General features: G+C 34.8%; 3 protein-coding genes across 3 annotated transcripts; 2 read left to right on the top strand and 1 right to left on the bottom strand.

Annotated features, from left to right (window-relative positions):
- The first annotated feature begins 3,035 nt into the window (after positions 1-3,035).
- LOC110699209 (UDP-glycosyltransferase 76B1-like) lies at positions 3,036-5,289 on the top strand. Its single transcript, XM_021876702.1, has 2 exons — positions 3,036-3,788; positions 4,198-5,289. The coding sequence occupies exons 1-2, from the start codon at positions 3,299-3,301 to the stop codon at positions 5,109-5,111; spliced, it is 1,404 nt and encodes a 467-aa protein (XP_021732394.1). The 5' UTR covers positions 3,036-3,298; the 3' UTR covers positions 5,112-5,289.
- A 2,305-nt stretch (positions 5,290-7,594) lies between these two features.
- LOC110699210 (17.4 kDa class I heat shock protein-like) lies at positions 7,595-8,455 on the top strand. The gene has a single exon (XM_021876703.1). The coding sequence runs from the start codon at positions 7,681-7,683 to the stop codon at positions 8,155-8,157; it is 477 nt and encodes a 158-aa protein (XP_021732395.1). The 5' UTR covers positions 7,595-7,680; the 3' UTR covers positions 8,158-8,455.
- A 631-nt stretch (positions 8,456-9,086) lies between these two features.
- Positions 9,087-13,832, bottom strand: LOC110699211 (transcription factor MYB1-like). The gene is made up of 2 exons (XM_021876704.1): positions 13,279-13,832; positions 9,087-10,375 (listed from the first exon to the last, which is right to left on the bottom strand). Exons 1-2 carry the CDS (start codon positions 13,562-13,564, stop codon positions 9,387-9,389), a joined length of 1,275 nt encoding a protein of 424 aa, XP_021732396.1. The 5' UTR covers positions 13,565-13,832; the 3' UTR covers positions 9,087-9,386.
- Positions 13,833-14,708: the final 876 nt, after the last annotated feature.

The raw sequence follows: 14,708 nt of genomic DNA on the forward strand, positions 1-14,708 counted from the left end.
TGTACTTAGAGATTGGTTAAATTTAATATGGCTTGTATCGGTACTATCAATGTACTAGAGATAGATAAAATTAGTAGTAGATATTCGATTTAAAAGATGGAGTTGCTAATATTAAAGATACAACAAAGGATAATTTACTACTTTAGTTTGAGTAAGTGAGATGACAATCTAGAGATTCACTAGTAAGGGAGGAGGAGAGTTGAGATAATTGAATTTTTTAGAAGAAAAACAAAACCAAAAAGAATGTAAAACTTAACTTGGATGGAGAGAATAAAAAAATATGACGTGACAAAAAAAAATTGAGTTTCATTTAACTCAGACTATATCAAATGAAGGAAGGGAGTGATTGTGAAAGAACAAAAAAAAAAAAAAAAAAAAAAAAAAAAAAAAAAATTGATTCATGTAGTGATGTAGTCGACTCTATCTCAAATTTAGTAAAGATGTTAAGTACGGGGTAAATTTAATATCCAATAATAATGCACGTAGTATACATTAATACCGACGTTGATGAGATGGAATCTAAGTCAAAGAACCCAATAAAGGCCATGTTTTGTAAATGACTTTTCGATTAGCTTTTGGTTTTTTTTATATAGTCAAATAGCTAAAAAAAAATGTTTGGTAATTGACTTTTCAATCAGCAAAAAAGTTGGCTTTTAAGCCAAAATGAAAATGTTGCTATGAGTAGCTTTTTTTATTGGTTTTTGGCTTGTTGGCCCACAAATTATCTAATAAACAGTTAACAGCCAACAATTAAATTTATCAAACATTTTTATAACAGCTAGCTTAAACAGTCAAACATTCCAACTGGTCAAACAAGCCAATGGAACCAGCCAACTGCCAACAGTCATTTGTCAAACAAGGCCAAAATGAAAGTAAAAATCAATAGTTGTAGTTTATGTCATCTCAAATTCTCAATAATTCATTGAAACAAAGATGTGATATTCACCTGCATCTGCATTGCATAAATCATTAATTAAATACTGTAGTGTTTTCTTAGAGCACACACATTGGGGAGGATATATCATCCTCCCTTCACTCTCTCTCCTCCAAAGTAGTATCGTTTTTGATGTAAAAAAGTAAGAGAGGATACTATTTTCAAGAGGAATGCAATATATCCTCTTTGTGAAGAGGATATTAAATGTTTGGGAGAGGAATGTTGAGTGGGTCTAAACTCATCTTTTAATTTTTTTTTTTTTTTTTTTTTTTTTTTTTTTTTTTTTTGCCTTTCCCTTCAATGAAACGGTGAGTTTCAATATGGGAAAAAGAAAAAAAATAATAAAACCAACACACTTGCTTATTCTGCTATGCGAGTCCCGTGAATAATTATTAAGAGTAACTATTATTATTGTCAGTATTAGGGTTTATTACTATTAATTTTTATTGTCAATTACTGTCATTGTTTTTTAATTACTCTGTGTATTATATTAATGAACGATAGTAGATGTCATCCGTTTTTATTATTGTTAATGTTAGGGTTAATTACTATTATTTTTTTCCATTTACTATCATTGCTTTTTAATTGATGTCTGTGTATTGTATTAATTAACGATAGTAGATGAAATTCGTTTTCATTTTTGTCAATGCTAGGATTTGTTATTGTCATTGTTAGTTAATTATTGTCATTGTGTTAATATCCTATTGTCATTGTCATTGTTAGTTAATTATTGTCATTACATCCTCTTCAATAATCTTGCTCTTACTCGGCCCATACTTTGCCAGCAACACATTATTGAGTATTGACTTTCGAATTCTGACGGTTAATTGTCGACATTTCGTCGGTTTGACTTGATATTCTTAATTTAGACATTAGACTTCTCCTTATTAGCATTTTGACTAATTAAATGCGTTACAAGGTGACATGTTAAACTAATGTACTTCAAAGATGTTGATACTTAGGTACCAGTATCTTTTCTGTGACTTGTAGCAAAACATACACTAATTAGTTACGGAGTATTTGTTGTGTCATTTCATCTAGCTGACATGTTAATTAACTTATTAATTGTTAGAGGTGTTTATCAAGATGTAAAAGAGACTAGATTGAAGCATTGTAGTAAGTTTTTTATTTAGGAAAAAAAAAAAATCTCAATAACAATGTAATCCCTCCATTTGCTCGGAGTTTTGGTTTAATAAAATAAGATGAATGGGTAGATAAGGTTATTATTTTATTGAAAAGTAAAGTGGTGTAAGAGAATATGGGGACCATTAGAGGAGTAAAAATGATAAAGTAAGATAGAGTGGGAACATTAATGAGTAAACATATATTATTAAATTATAAGGGATTTCTAACAGAGGAAGTGTAGCTTTAAAAAAAACGGATGAAAATAGCAAATGTGGCTTTAAAAAAAACGGAGGGAATATAAACAATAAAAATTTGGTACTTAAAAAAGTTTCAATTAGCTTTATTTCCTATTTTATTTTACTATATACGAAGTTATCTTTTGCAAAATTTGTCAATTAAAACTCTCGGCCTATTAAGACATCTCACTTTGATCTTAATCAAAGAGTCGTATACTCTATCAATAAAAGATAAAGATCTAGAACAATTCGCAGTGTACTCATCTTCATCCAAACATGCAATACATACCCTCAAAGCAAAGTTTCTTAACTCGATCATTTTCTTATAGACCACTAGTAGGAAACTCACCAAGGTAGTGGACAAGTCACAATTCAAACTCACAACATTCACATTTCACAAAGTCTCAAGAGATCCCAAGGCTGGTGCATTGTTACTATTACTAGGTTTGACGACGAAATGACCATTAACAAAAGACAACACCCATCAATTCACTAGGGTACCACAAGGCTGGTGCACTACCTTCAGAGCAATAATCAACCTCCCACAAATAGAATAGACCTAAAACATCAACTTAGTAAAAACTTATCAAGTTACTCATTCAGTTTGGTCTATAAACGTTTTCAAATCAAACTCTTCTTCTACCAACAACTGATAGTAAGTGGTAACTGAACTCGAGTTATTCAACAAACTGATAAAAAAACTTGAGGTGACATATTTATCAGAAATGGAAACAGAATAAGGCAGAGATCGATAAATCCAACTAGAACTAGCAAGGCGGCAAATAGCATGGCTGCAGAAATTTCTCTTCTGGAGTGTGGACTATTGTCAAAAGGTTTATAAATCCAGCAATAGCATCTTAAGAAAGACATAAAGCATAGAAAAGAAAAGCAGATTAGAGCCATTACCTTCTAAAAAACTACGTGCATTTGCACCATTCTATATATATTGTTAATATAAGGCAGCACAAACATCTACAGTTGGTAGCAAGCATCTAAAGCAACAATGGAGAAGCAGCAAAAAAGCAAGCTCTGTTGTAGAGTTGTACTGTTTCCACAACCATATACAGGCCACATAACCCCAATGCTGAACTTGGGAAATGCCCTTCACTCGAAGGGCTTTTCCATCACTGTAATTCACACTCATTTCAACTCCCCAAATCCTGTTGAGTTCCCCAACTTCAACTTCCACTTCATTGAAGATGTCTTGTCAAAAGCTAAAACACCTTCTTCAGGTTCGTTAGATACAATAACTATCCTTAATAAGAGTTGTTTGGAGTCTTTTCGGAATTGCTTGTCCCAGATTCTGGAGCACGCTTCCAAGGACAGGGAGCCCGTTGCATGCTTGATATCAGACCCCTTGTGGGAATTCGCAGGGGTTGTTGCTGATCAACTGAACCTCCCAAGGCTGGCACTAAGAACTGGTGGCCTGTTGGCTTCCATTCTTTACGAATCACTGCCACTACTGCAGGAAAAAGGCTACTTCCCCCTCCAAGGTACTTCCTTTTTTCTACCCAAAAAAAAAAACAACTCTAAATTTTCATGGATCAAAATCTAATTAACACGTCAGAAAATCTGACTAACAGAAAGCCATTTAGGAAATGAGAAAAGAAGAGTGCCAGCGACCAGCGTAAGTATAGAAATTGTACAGTTAGTTCATTATCAGTTCTAGTATTAAAATAAAAATCAAGGCAAAAGGTGTATAGCATAAGGAGGTTCGGATTAGCAACAAAGTCTAACTAGATATTAATGCTCACAAAAATGCTCCCAACTCCCAAGCATACACTAACAGACAGACGAGAAACGAAAATTAGACATTAAAATTATTGTATTTTGGTTTCACAAGAATTAATCCTGGACTCTTTGTCTTATCTTCAATTTTTGTGGTGTGATTAATCTTTTCAGATACCCGAAAGGAAGAACCAGTGTTGGAGGTTCCACCTCTAAAAGTAAAAGACCTTCCTCCAGAAATACATCATGATGTACTTCTTGGCATGGTTAAAGAAACCAAGAGAAATTGTCAGGGTATAATCTGCAACACATTCAAGGAACTTGAAGGCTCAATCCTAGACAGAGTTCGTGGAAATTTTCTTGCTACTCCTATTTTCCTGACAGGTCCACTACACAAAATCTCTCCAACTTCTACGAGTAGCATAGTCACTCAAGAACAAAGCTCCATAACTTGGTTAAACAAACAAGCACCAAATTCAGTACTCTATGTTAGCTTTGGAACTCTTGCAGCAATAAGCAAGGAGCAATTTTTAGAAGTAGCTTGGGGACTGGCCAAAAGCCAGCAGCCCTTCCTCTGGGCAACTCGACCGAGGCTGATTAATGGCTCAGAGAAAAATGAAGAGTTGTTTCCAAAGGAATTTATAGAGATAGTGAACCAAAGGGGCCACATCGTCTCTTGGGTACCACAGCAACAGGTTTTGGCTCATCCCGCCATTGGAGGATTCTGGACTCACTGTGGATGGAACTCAACCATCGAGAGTATTTGTGAAGGGGTGCCCATGATTTGCCTTCCATTTTTTGGTGATCAGAAGATGAACGCTAGACACATTAGCGATGTTCTGAAGGTTGGATTGCAATTAGAGAAACAACTTGAGAGGCAAGAAATAGAGAGTGTGATTAGAAGATTGATGGTAGAAAAGGAAGGTCAAGAAATGAGAGAAAGGGTAAATGCTTTGAAAGAGAAAGCAAAGTGTTGCCTAATGAAAGGAGAGTCCTCATATGAATCATTGGATCAACTTATTAGTCACATTTTATCATTTTGTGGTGCTGAAATGGTGAGGAGCAGAAATAATCAAACAATACCATAGATTCAGCAAATAAAGAGTCCTTATTTTTCCATAAAAATGGACACATGTTCCTACATCGGATTATGTTATTTTCTACTTTTAATAGCAGCCCTATGTATTTCATATGTGGTTAGCTCTTCTCGCTTCAAATGGTATAATCAAATTACACGGTTGTTCTTTACAACTTTTATTTCTCCCATTGCCCTCCAAAAGTCTCTATTATTTTTGTTCACTACTTGAATGTGTCATCCATACACCTTACAGCCTTACCACAAACATGTAGCAAAGCAACTACACACTAGACATGCAATATAACATTAATTGAAAAGCCATAATTATCAGATAGATACACCAAGTTCAGAGGAAATTTGGCATAATTAAATTAATTCACTGCATAATGGGATTGAAGACAATCGTAATCATAAATTGCTTGATGAAGTACTAAAATCAAGCAACAATCAACTAACAAATTTGTGTCATAAAAGTTTACTGCAGAGTATTAATTTTGATACATGTATTTATGTACATACTACTAACACTATCAGCTTTATTTAATACCCCACTCATTATGAGATACTCATACTTAACCCCTCGTAGTAAAGAATACAAACAAAATCCTCTAATAATAGTTGTCTCGTACCCATATTCTTTAAAGGCATTTCAAAAATAAAATGACACAATTTACAGTAGAAAATATGGCAACCTTTCCCAACATTCTAAAATAATACTCCGTATTTTGTATATTAGCACGTGTAATTGTTACTTATGTACGGAGGGAGTCGACGACTAGTCTACAAGTTACAGATGATTAATGTTTGTATTGCTCAAAAATACTTTGATCCATTCATAAAATGCAGCTGAAAACTAAAGTTCCAGTTGTAATCTTAAACTAAATTTTGTTTTAATACCCCCATATAACAACAAAATTTCATATTAACAATAAATTGGATCACATTCTTGGATTGTTGCAGCCAAACTAAAAAGGAACTGAAGAAGAATCCAAAATACAAGCAGAGGTAGTAAAATTGAACATTTAATCATAAATTCAACAACAAAATTTAACATAAATAGATGTAAACAATCACAATTATATGAAAATTGACCAGATTTTAAGAAAAATGATTGGAAATCGATCTAACCTAGAAGCAGGTATGTTAACTGATTAATTTTCCTTCATTTTCGCAGTCATCTCAAATGGGAGGTTCCGGCGTCTAGTACGGTGTTTGAGAGGGCGGCGGTGATGTAGGAGAAAGATTATCATCGGATAAACTGGAGAACGATGATCGCCGGGACGGGAATTTTTTTTTTTACTGCGGTACCGCCGACTTACCAATTGGGCCCCAACCAAATGTTACCCTTGCTTTTTGTAAGGAACCGAATATTTTTAATTTTTTTTAAGGATAAAAAAATTGTTATATTGAGAGTGAGAGATAGTTCAAGTGGTTGATCATTGAAAATTATTTTACTTCCAGGTTAACATTGAAAAATCAAATGATAGTTGATCAACCTACAATACATGAGAGCAACTTCTTAAGTTCTTAATTCTTATGGAGTACAAAAATTTATTTGGCTAACAAAAATATATACTTTTTTCGTTTTTTTATATTTGTAACAGTTTGACTTTTACATTATTCAGGTGTTCCACTTTGACTAGCTTTGATGATTTATAACTATGTAAAAATATAGTCATGTGGGATCGAGTTAGATTCGTCTCAATTTATACTATTTTAAAATCAAATGTTTATAATTTTTACATATTGGTAATTAAAGATATTAACGATTGAAATCATAAATCGGCAAGCATGAAAAGATAAGTGTTGCAGCTATAAAGAAACAAAGGAAGTATTTTTTTTTTATTTTTTTTAGTCACAAGGACGGGTGATGAGAATTGATCCCAAGTTCTCTTGGAATCGGGAGGGGAATTCTAACCACTTGAACTATACCTCACTCTCAAATAGAGGAAGTATATAAATTGAAACTTTTGGAAGTTGAGTTTTTATTGACTATTACCTACGCTATAAAACTTTACATTTTTTATTGACTTTAATCTATCTACCTATGACAATTTCAACTTTTTATTTTTATTTTTTTTGGCGTTTAGAGAGCCACAAGGACGGGTGGTGAGAATTAATCCCAAAATATCTTAAAATCAGATGTTACTCTATAATCACTTAAATTATCCTCACTCTCAACTTTTTGATTATGATACCCAAAAAATTTAGAAGCCAGATACGGAAAGAAATAAAAATTTAAGTTTTTATCATATGTGCAATCAAACAAACTACTTAACCACATCGATAAGCTTGAGTTCCAAAATTCCAAATTGCACTCAACTTTTGTGGTTGTCAAGAAAATTGCATGGTTATTACAAGTGACAAGGCCTGCTCAACACGTCATGTACATTGCAAAAACAATCGCATATTGTACTGCCACATGTGAAACAAGTGTCAAGAGGAAGAAATGATACATCTTGCGTTGCATGCTCAAAGATTACTATAATTGCCCTTTATATACATGTACTTATAATCTATGCTCCTAACTTCATTAACTTCCTACTCTTTCATCTAAATTACTATACTTTACAGTAAAAATGTCGTTAATACCAAGCTTTTCTAGCGGCCGGCGATCGAACACATTCGACCCTTTCTCTCTAGACATATGGGATCCGACCGAGGGCTTTCCATTCGGCACCTCGATCACGAACACGGCCTCGGGTATGGCGGTAGGAGGGTTCGCTAACACCCGAATTGACTGGAGGGAGACGCCGGAAGCACACGTGTTTAAGGCGGATCTTCCGGGGCTAAAGAAGGAAGAGGTGAAGGTGGAGGTGGAAGATGGGAAGGTGCTCCAGATAAGTGGAGAGAGGAACAGGGAGAGTGAAGAAGAGACTGATAAATGGCACCGCCTCGAACGTAGCTCTGGACGGTTCATGAGGAGGTTTAGGTTGCCGGAGAATGCGAAGATGGATGAGATCAAGGCTAATATGGAGCATGGTGTACTTACTGTCACTGTGCCTAAGATGCAGGAAAAGCAGCCTGAGCTCAAGTCTATTGATGTCTCTGGTTAATCAAACTTAATTACAAGGGCTAAATTATATGGCTAATAAATAATAATATCGTGGGTTTTTCACCTATTGTAACTACGGAGTAATTAAGTACTACTAGCATGTATTGTAAAATAGTTGTGTACTAGTAGTCAGTATGTATACGAAGTTAGCTAGTCTCAATGTTGGGTGAAAATGAGGCTATAGGAGCATTGCAAATATGCACGAATGTGTAATGTTGTAATTTAAATCTAAGTAGTGTATTTTGTGATGTATTTACTATCTAATCACTTTAATATATGGTTGGTATATTACTGATTTACTGTACTATAGTTTGAGTCACTAAGAATAAATGTTTAGGTGAAGAACAAAAAGGGTCAAAATTCAGAATTTTAGTTTCTTGACCTTTGAAAAATTTGTAATACCTCATTTAGAACACTTGCACATTCTCTCTTCCACCAGTCCTTGAACCCTTGACCTGAGATTTCAACAGTCTTGAAACCACCAGAGCCAAAGTAGACTAGTGAATCTTAATCAACCATCGAACATAATATACTTCACACAAAACTATTTTACGTAGTAATTTTTTGCCGTTAAAAAGAATGAGAAATACAGTTTGATCTCAACTCTCAAGAGGCAAGAGCAAGATAGTGTGATAAAATATGGACGTTTCAGTTGTGGGCCTTGTTAACAGTTTGTGATCAGAGAAATGGGGTAGTACCCAATTTTGCCGACAAAACCAAACTCTGAAATATGGACCCTCCATTCTTCAAATATTGCAACAACAATTATGAGTACTTTTTATGGAGGTTTCCATAAATCAGAGAGTAATTACGATTTCAAAAATAGAAGTCTTACTAGTGAAGAACCAGATCCACAATTATATTATTTCTCTTAAGAATTACTCCAAAGCTCCCATCATATTAAACTGGCTGGCTGATTCAACAGATAACTAGTCAGTGCAAGAACATTCATGTTTCGGGTACTAAAGCTTGACTATAATTAACAAAAAAGACTATAGATCCCATCCCTTGTATACCAGCATGACTATATAACAAAAAAAACTATAGATCTCATCACTTGCGCTACACAAATCTCGCCATGTAAGATGTTCCGCTAGTATGTGAATCTCTATCAATCATCGACATTTCACAAAACCTAAAAAAAAACCCAACCCCTGAATTTAATGACTGAAACATTAGAATGGTCTCGAGAATGCTACTTAGAAGGTAACAGCACTCGTCATATTCAGCTCAAACCCCAACTTCAGCAGGCAGTGCGACTGTTTGCCTTGGTATCTGAGTTGAGAGCACTTCTGTCATCATACCCACAAGCTTGGTCCTTCCTTCCTCAAAACGCACATTGTTGGTCTGCGCGCATTGCCCTGAATTATCACTCCCCTGAATATCTCTTTTCTGAATAGGATCATCCATTCTTCTGGTGCAGCCACTATCCAACCCACTTTTGATCCATGCTATATTGTTCAAATCTGTGGCTATTGACGCTAACTCGTGGCTTGAAAAGGAAGGAGGCTCTTCATATTCAATGAATTCAGGCCCCAACAGTGAGTTTTGGGTTTTTGCACCAGTTGGAGTTGAGCAACATCCATGGCCACACCGCAAAGGAATGATTGGTTCACACTGAACTCCATCAAGAAACTTGGAGATTCCAAAGTCAGGTTGGAAGGCATTTACCAAAGGACCCTGCACAGGCACAGGCTTGGGAGGTGGAGCAGCAGGTGTTAAATTAGACGAGGGTTGATAAACACTAAAAGCACCAACACGTGCAACTGGACGAGAGGGTTTAGGGGGCTCAATAGGTTCAGCATAATGAGCATAAAAGGGAGGATATGCAACCATTGGAGGATATGCAACTACAATAGGGGGATTCTCATACATGATTGAAGGTTGAATTTCAGGTTGCACGGATTGGTTTAGGTTCTCATTGACTGAAGACTGGTAATCGGGCTGAAGACATTGGTTAACAACCATATTTACATCGTGTTTTCCATCATATGCTTTAAATGAATTGGTTTCACCAGAAACTGTTTCTTCGGATGATGCCTTGTTTCTGTCAAAGCTGGAATCTCCTACTGATTTCCCAAAATCATACCTCCGTCTCAAGGTTGAATTCCAGTGGTTCTTGATAGCATTATCTGTTCTTCCCGAGAGAAGCTTTGCTATGCAGGCCCATTTGTTTCCATGAATTGCATGTGCTGAAATAATAGTCTGGTCTTCTTCTTCTGCAGTAATATATTTCTAATTAGACATCGAAATATATGAGTACTAGATAATACTGTCGAACACAACTATCATGGGCAAAAAGATCATTGACCACAATTCAGGCTGCAATGATCGATACAACAGTTCATTTGCAAACCACCTGTTTCTATGCCTATGATAGATGCTTACACAAAGGAATTTATGACAGCATGTAACAATAGTACAGAACGTCAGAACCCCAAAGCTTACTAAAGAGACACCTGCCTGATCAGGTAAGGGGAGTTGGAACTTGGAAGCATACGGCCTTACCCTGCACTAGAACAGGGCATTCAAATGCTATTATGTAATGAGCATTCTAATTAGCGATAATTACATTTGCTACTTTTATATATCTTGACTCCATCTGATCTAGAGCTCCAATACCAAGTATTTCAATTGATCAAAGAATAGTCAAATTATGTCCACTATTGACCTGCAAGAGCCCTCAAAAATGCCTTAGACCACTAACTACATATTAATCAAGTGAAGATAAAAGGAAGACAGAAAATGTCTAGAATTTCACAAAAGGATTGTTTGGAATAAGATCATTATTTTAGGAATGTAGTGAGATTTCAGTATGTATGTCCCACATTCTTTAGCCAACAGACCTTCCTTTTTTATTTTTCTGTGACGATAATGCCCGTTGTATTGCAAAGTAACAAATCTCTACTAGTGTTGAATTAAGCTGAGTAGTCAGCTAGTTTGACTAAGTTTGTTATGCTTCCTTGAATATACCCTTAAATATAGGATAATTAGTTATTAGGTTGTCATGGTGAATTGGTGATTGAATACAAACAAATTATAATAAATTTTTATGTAGAGAAGCTGTTCAAAAACAGAAATGTGGCTAACCCAAAATAGGAATGAGCGTGAAAGAGATCCACCAACCCATAACAAGTCCAAACATCTAGTTTGCTCATAATTTGTAGGATGGCACTGAATTGGGCATTAGACACAATTGCAAACAAGAAGAAAGACTATACTATAATCTGTGGTCATTTTATCCCCAATCCTAGTAATTGAAAACATGCAATTGATGCAAACCAACCAAATGTATAAAATCTAGCAACTGTCAATCAAGAAGCATTAGCAAACTAAAACTTCAGCCACTCGTATACGAAACAAAAATTTGCAAGAGATTTGCATTAGAAAAAACCAATATTTTATCAATAACCTTGGCTTACTGGCTGCTGAATTACTGATGTCAACAGTTTTAAGTCCTAACTTATACCAATAAACACATACTAAGAGAACCAGCCAAAGAAAAACCAGAACATTGGCCTTATAAAGTAGCTTCTCGAATTCTAAATGCATATTCAAGCCATGACAGGATAAACCACAGGGATCATACATCAGCATAAGCCAAGCAAAATTTTATTGTGTGCAGAACATAACTAATTGTTTAAAAAAAATCCCGAATCTTAAAGAAAATGCCAAAAATTTAGAACATATGGGTCAATAGCTCAATACTGGCTGATGCTACTGCTGATACGGTTAATTTCATTCTTCAAAGACCAAACAATACAATGAGATAAACATCATTTGAATGCAATGGCAATGAAGTAAGGAACACACATTCACGACAAACAAGGGAAAAAAAAACCTTTACTTTTAAATTTTGTTGAAATGATTTTCTATTAAGCTTAACTACACTACACATCATACAAAATTTTAAACAATAGCTAAGTATTAACAGAAAAAAAAAAAAATTGCATTATTGGTATTTCATCAGTAATAGCCCTATGACACTGCTGGGTTAACCAAGAGCCAGTAACACCATAATGAAGGGTTTCACCTCAATATAGCATCAACTAAAGCTTGTCAACAAGGCTACTCAGTTAAAACCTAAGACGAAAACATCCTGCATTTCCAAGGAGGGGCATCGAAAAGCTGAATAAACAAACTACATGTTCAAGCACATGTTACTTCACCAACCCTTCTCTAGACCAAGCAAACATAACTAATTCCCACCGAAATACCAAGGGTTCGTTTGGTATCATTGTGGTTTTCTGTTTTTTGGTTTTTAGCTTTTCAAAATTATATGATATGTGTCATATAATTAATAAAAAATTAGTCAAATTTATTAAAATATGATATTTTTGAAAACTAATAACAGAAAAGTGGAAACACCTTTTTCAAAAACTAAAAACTAAAAACAATGCCAAACAAGCCACTAGTTGCGTACTTTTATGTTACACAATATTCCACCCTTAGGTCATATGGTGCCCTGCTAGTCATACCATCGAAACGATCACAGACTAGGTGTAATTTGCAAATTTTGTGCCCCTCAATCAATCTAATATGTCATAAAAAGCTTTTCAACAAACCTTTCGAGCTGAATTTAATTTTTGATTAAAACTAGCAACACCCAGCATCTTTACATTACTCGACTCACTTGAATGAAACCAACTCAAATTCAAAGCACCCGAGAATTCCACCCCAAATCAAACAAATGTAACCGCATTTGATTCAAAATTCCAAAAATGAAGCAATTTTGATTACATCCTACTAAATTTAACACTAAATACAAAAAAGAAGTAAAATTTAGCAAACAAACTAGTAAAATTTCTGCACAAGATAACCTTTTAATCAGAACAACGAAAAACAGAAAATTAACATCAAATTCTACCAATATCTCCAAAAATCAGATAAAAAAAATATACGAAAATTACGTTACTTTAAAATTCAAATCATCAAATGCAAACCAATAAAACACAAACCAATTGATTCATCAACAAGAAATCGAACACCAACACACAAATCAAAAACACCCACAATCATCAAAACCAATCACATCAAACATTTTCAAAATTCAACCAGCGGTAAACATAAACAAAACAAAAATTCAAAAAAAGGAGAGAGAAAAAAGAGTACTAGAAATTACCAGAAAAAGGTTTACGCTTGACACAAGGGTCAAGCTGATTACACCAACGAAGCCGGCAAGATTTACCGGAGCGACCGGGAATTCCACGGGCGATTAGGCTCCAATTTCGGGCTCCGAATTTGCTAACAAGTTCACTAAGTATGGCGTCTTCTTCCGGCGACCAAGGGCCCCTTACTCGGCTCGATGATGGTGCGGCCGGAAGGTCGTCGGCTTCGGTGGCATCGGCGGCGGCGTCAGGGAGGGTGAGGTCGTTAGGGTCTTCGGTAGTCTTCGGCTGGTCACTCATTTTTTGTTTCACTGTTTTTTTTTTATATTGAATTTAGGTGTTTCTGGTTTGAGTCTCTCTCTCTAACCGTACCTACCTTCCTAACTGCAACTCGAGGAGAGAGAAAAAGGAGGGTTGTTGTCAATTTCGTTTGGAGGGGAAATGGAAAATTGTTTCGGTTTCTTGTTTCCCCCCTATGGCGGTTTTATTGCCAAAATGACCAACTTGTCCTCATTCTTTTGTTTTTTTTTAAAAATAAAAAATAAAAAATTTTGGTTTTTGATCTATTTTTTTTTTTTTTTTAAAAAAAAAGAACCACAAGGTCGGGGTGATGAGAATCTATACCAGAATCTCCTGGAATCAAGAAGGAAACTTTAACCACGAATCGGGGGTGATTTGATTAGTGAATGAACTACAAGGACAATACAAACATATCATACACAAGCTCTCATCATTAACTACGGAGTAATAACTACCCCTCGTGAGTAGGATGACAATTTTAAATGGATATCCGCAAACCCAATCCATCCGATATAAATAAATGGATGAAAGGCGGGTGATAGATTGGGTCGGATTTGGGTGGGGCTCCGTTTCATCCGTCATCCGTTTATCACCCACCACCCGAATATATAATACACTAGGCTAAGTCCCGTGTCATACACAGTGATTTCATTAATATTCTAAATCTATAACTAATACTAAAATAGCAACCGTTGACATCATTCTATCCTAAAATTAAACATATGTTATATTGTCAATAAAAATTCCCCATTCAAAACTATAAATGATATCATTATTTTATGATTTTTACTTTTTTATTAAAATTCTGGCCAGCTATATTATTATTATTATTATTATTATCAGTATCAATTTTGAAAAACAGTCTATTCTCTCTAACAACAATAATTAAATTTTTCTCATCATTCACTTTTTGTATGAGCTCTCTTTTTTTAAAAAAAATTTTGATGTATTATTTGTTTTGGGATTTTAAAAAAAAATGATATGAAAAAAAAACAAATTTAGAAATTATTTGTTCAAATCGTGCATTGCACAAGACTAATCTAATTTAACACTATTTTTGTAAACAACAACAACAACATTATACATCTTATCTAAAATTTTTGTTACAAAATTACTATATACTCTATACAAAATATACTGTATT

The sequence above is a fragment of the Chenopodium quinoa genome, unplaced genomic scaffold (assembly GCF_001683475.1).
Source record: "Chenopodium quinoa cultivar QQ74 unplaced genomic scaffold, ASM168347v1, whole genome shotgun sequence".
NCBI lineage: Eukaryota > Viridiplantae > Streptophyta > Magnoliopsida > Caryophyllales > Amaranthaceae > Chenopodium > Chenopodium quinoa.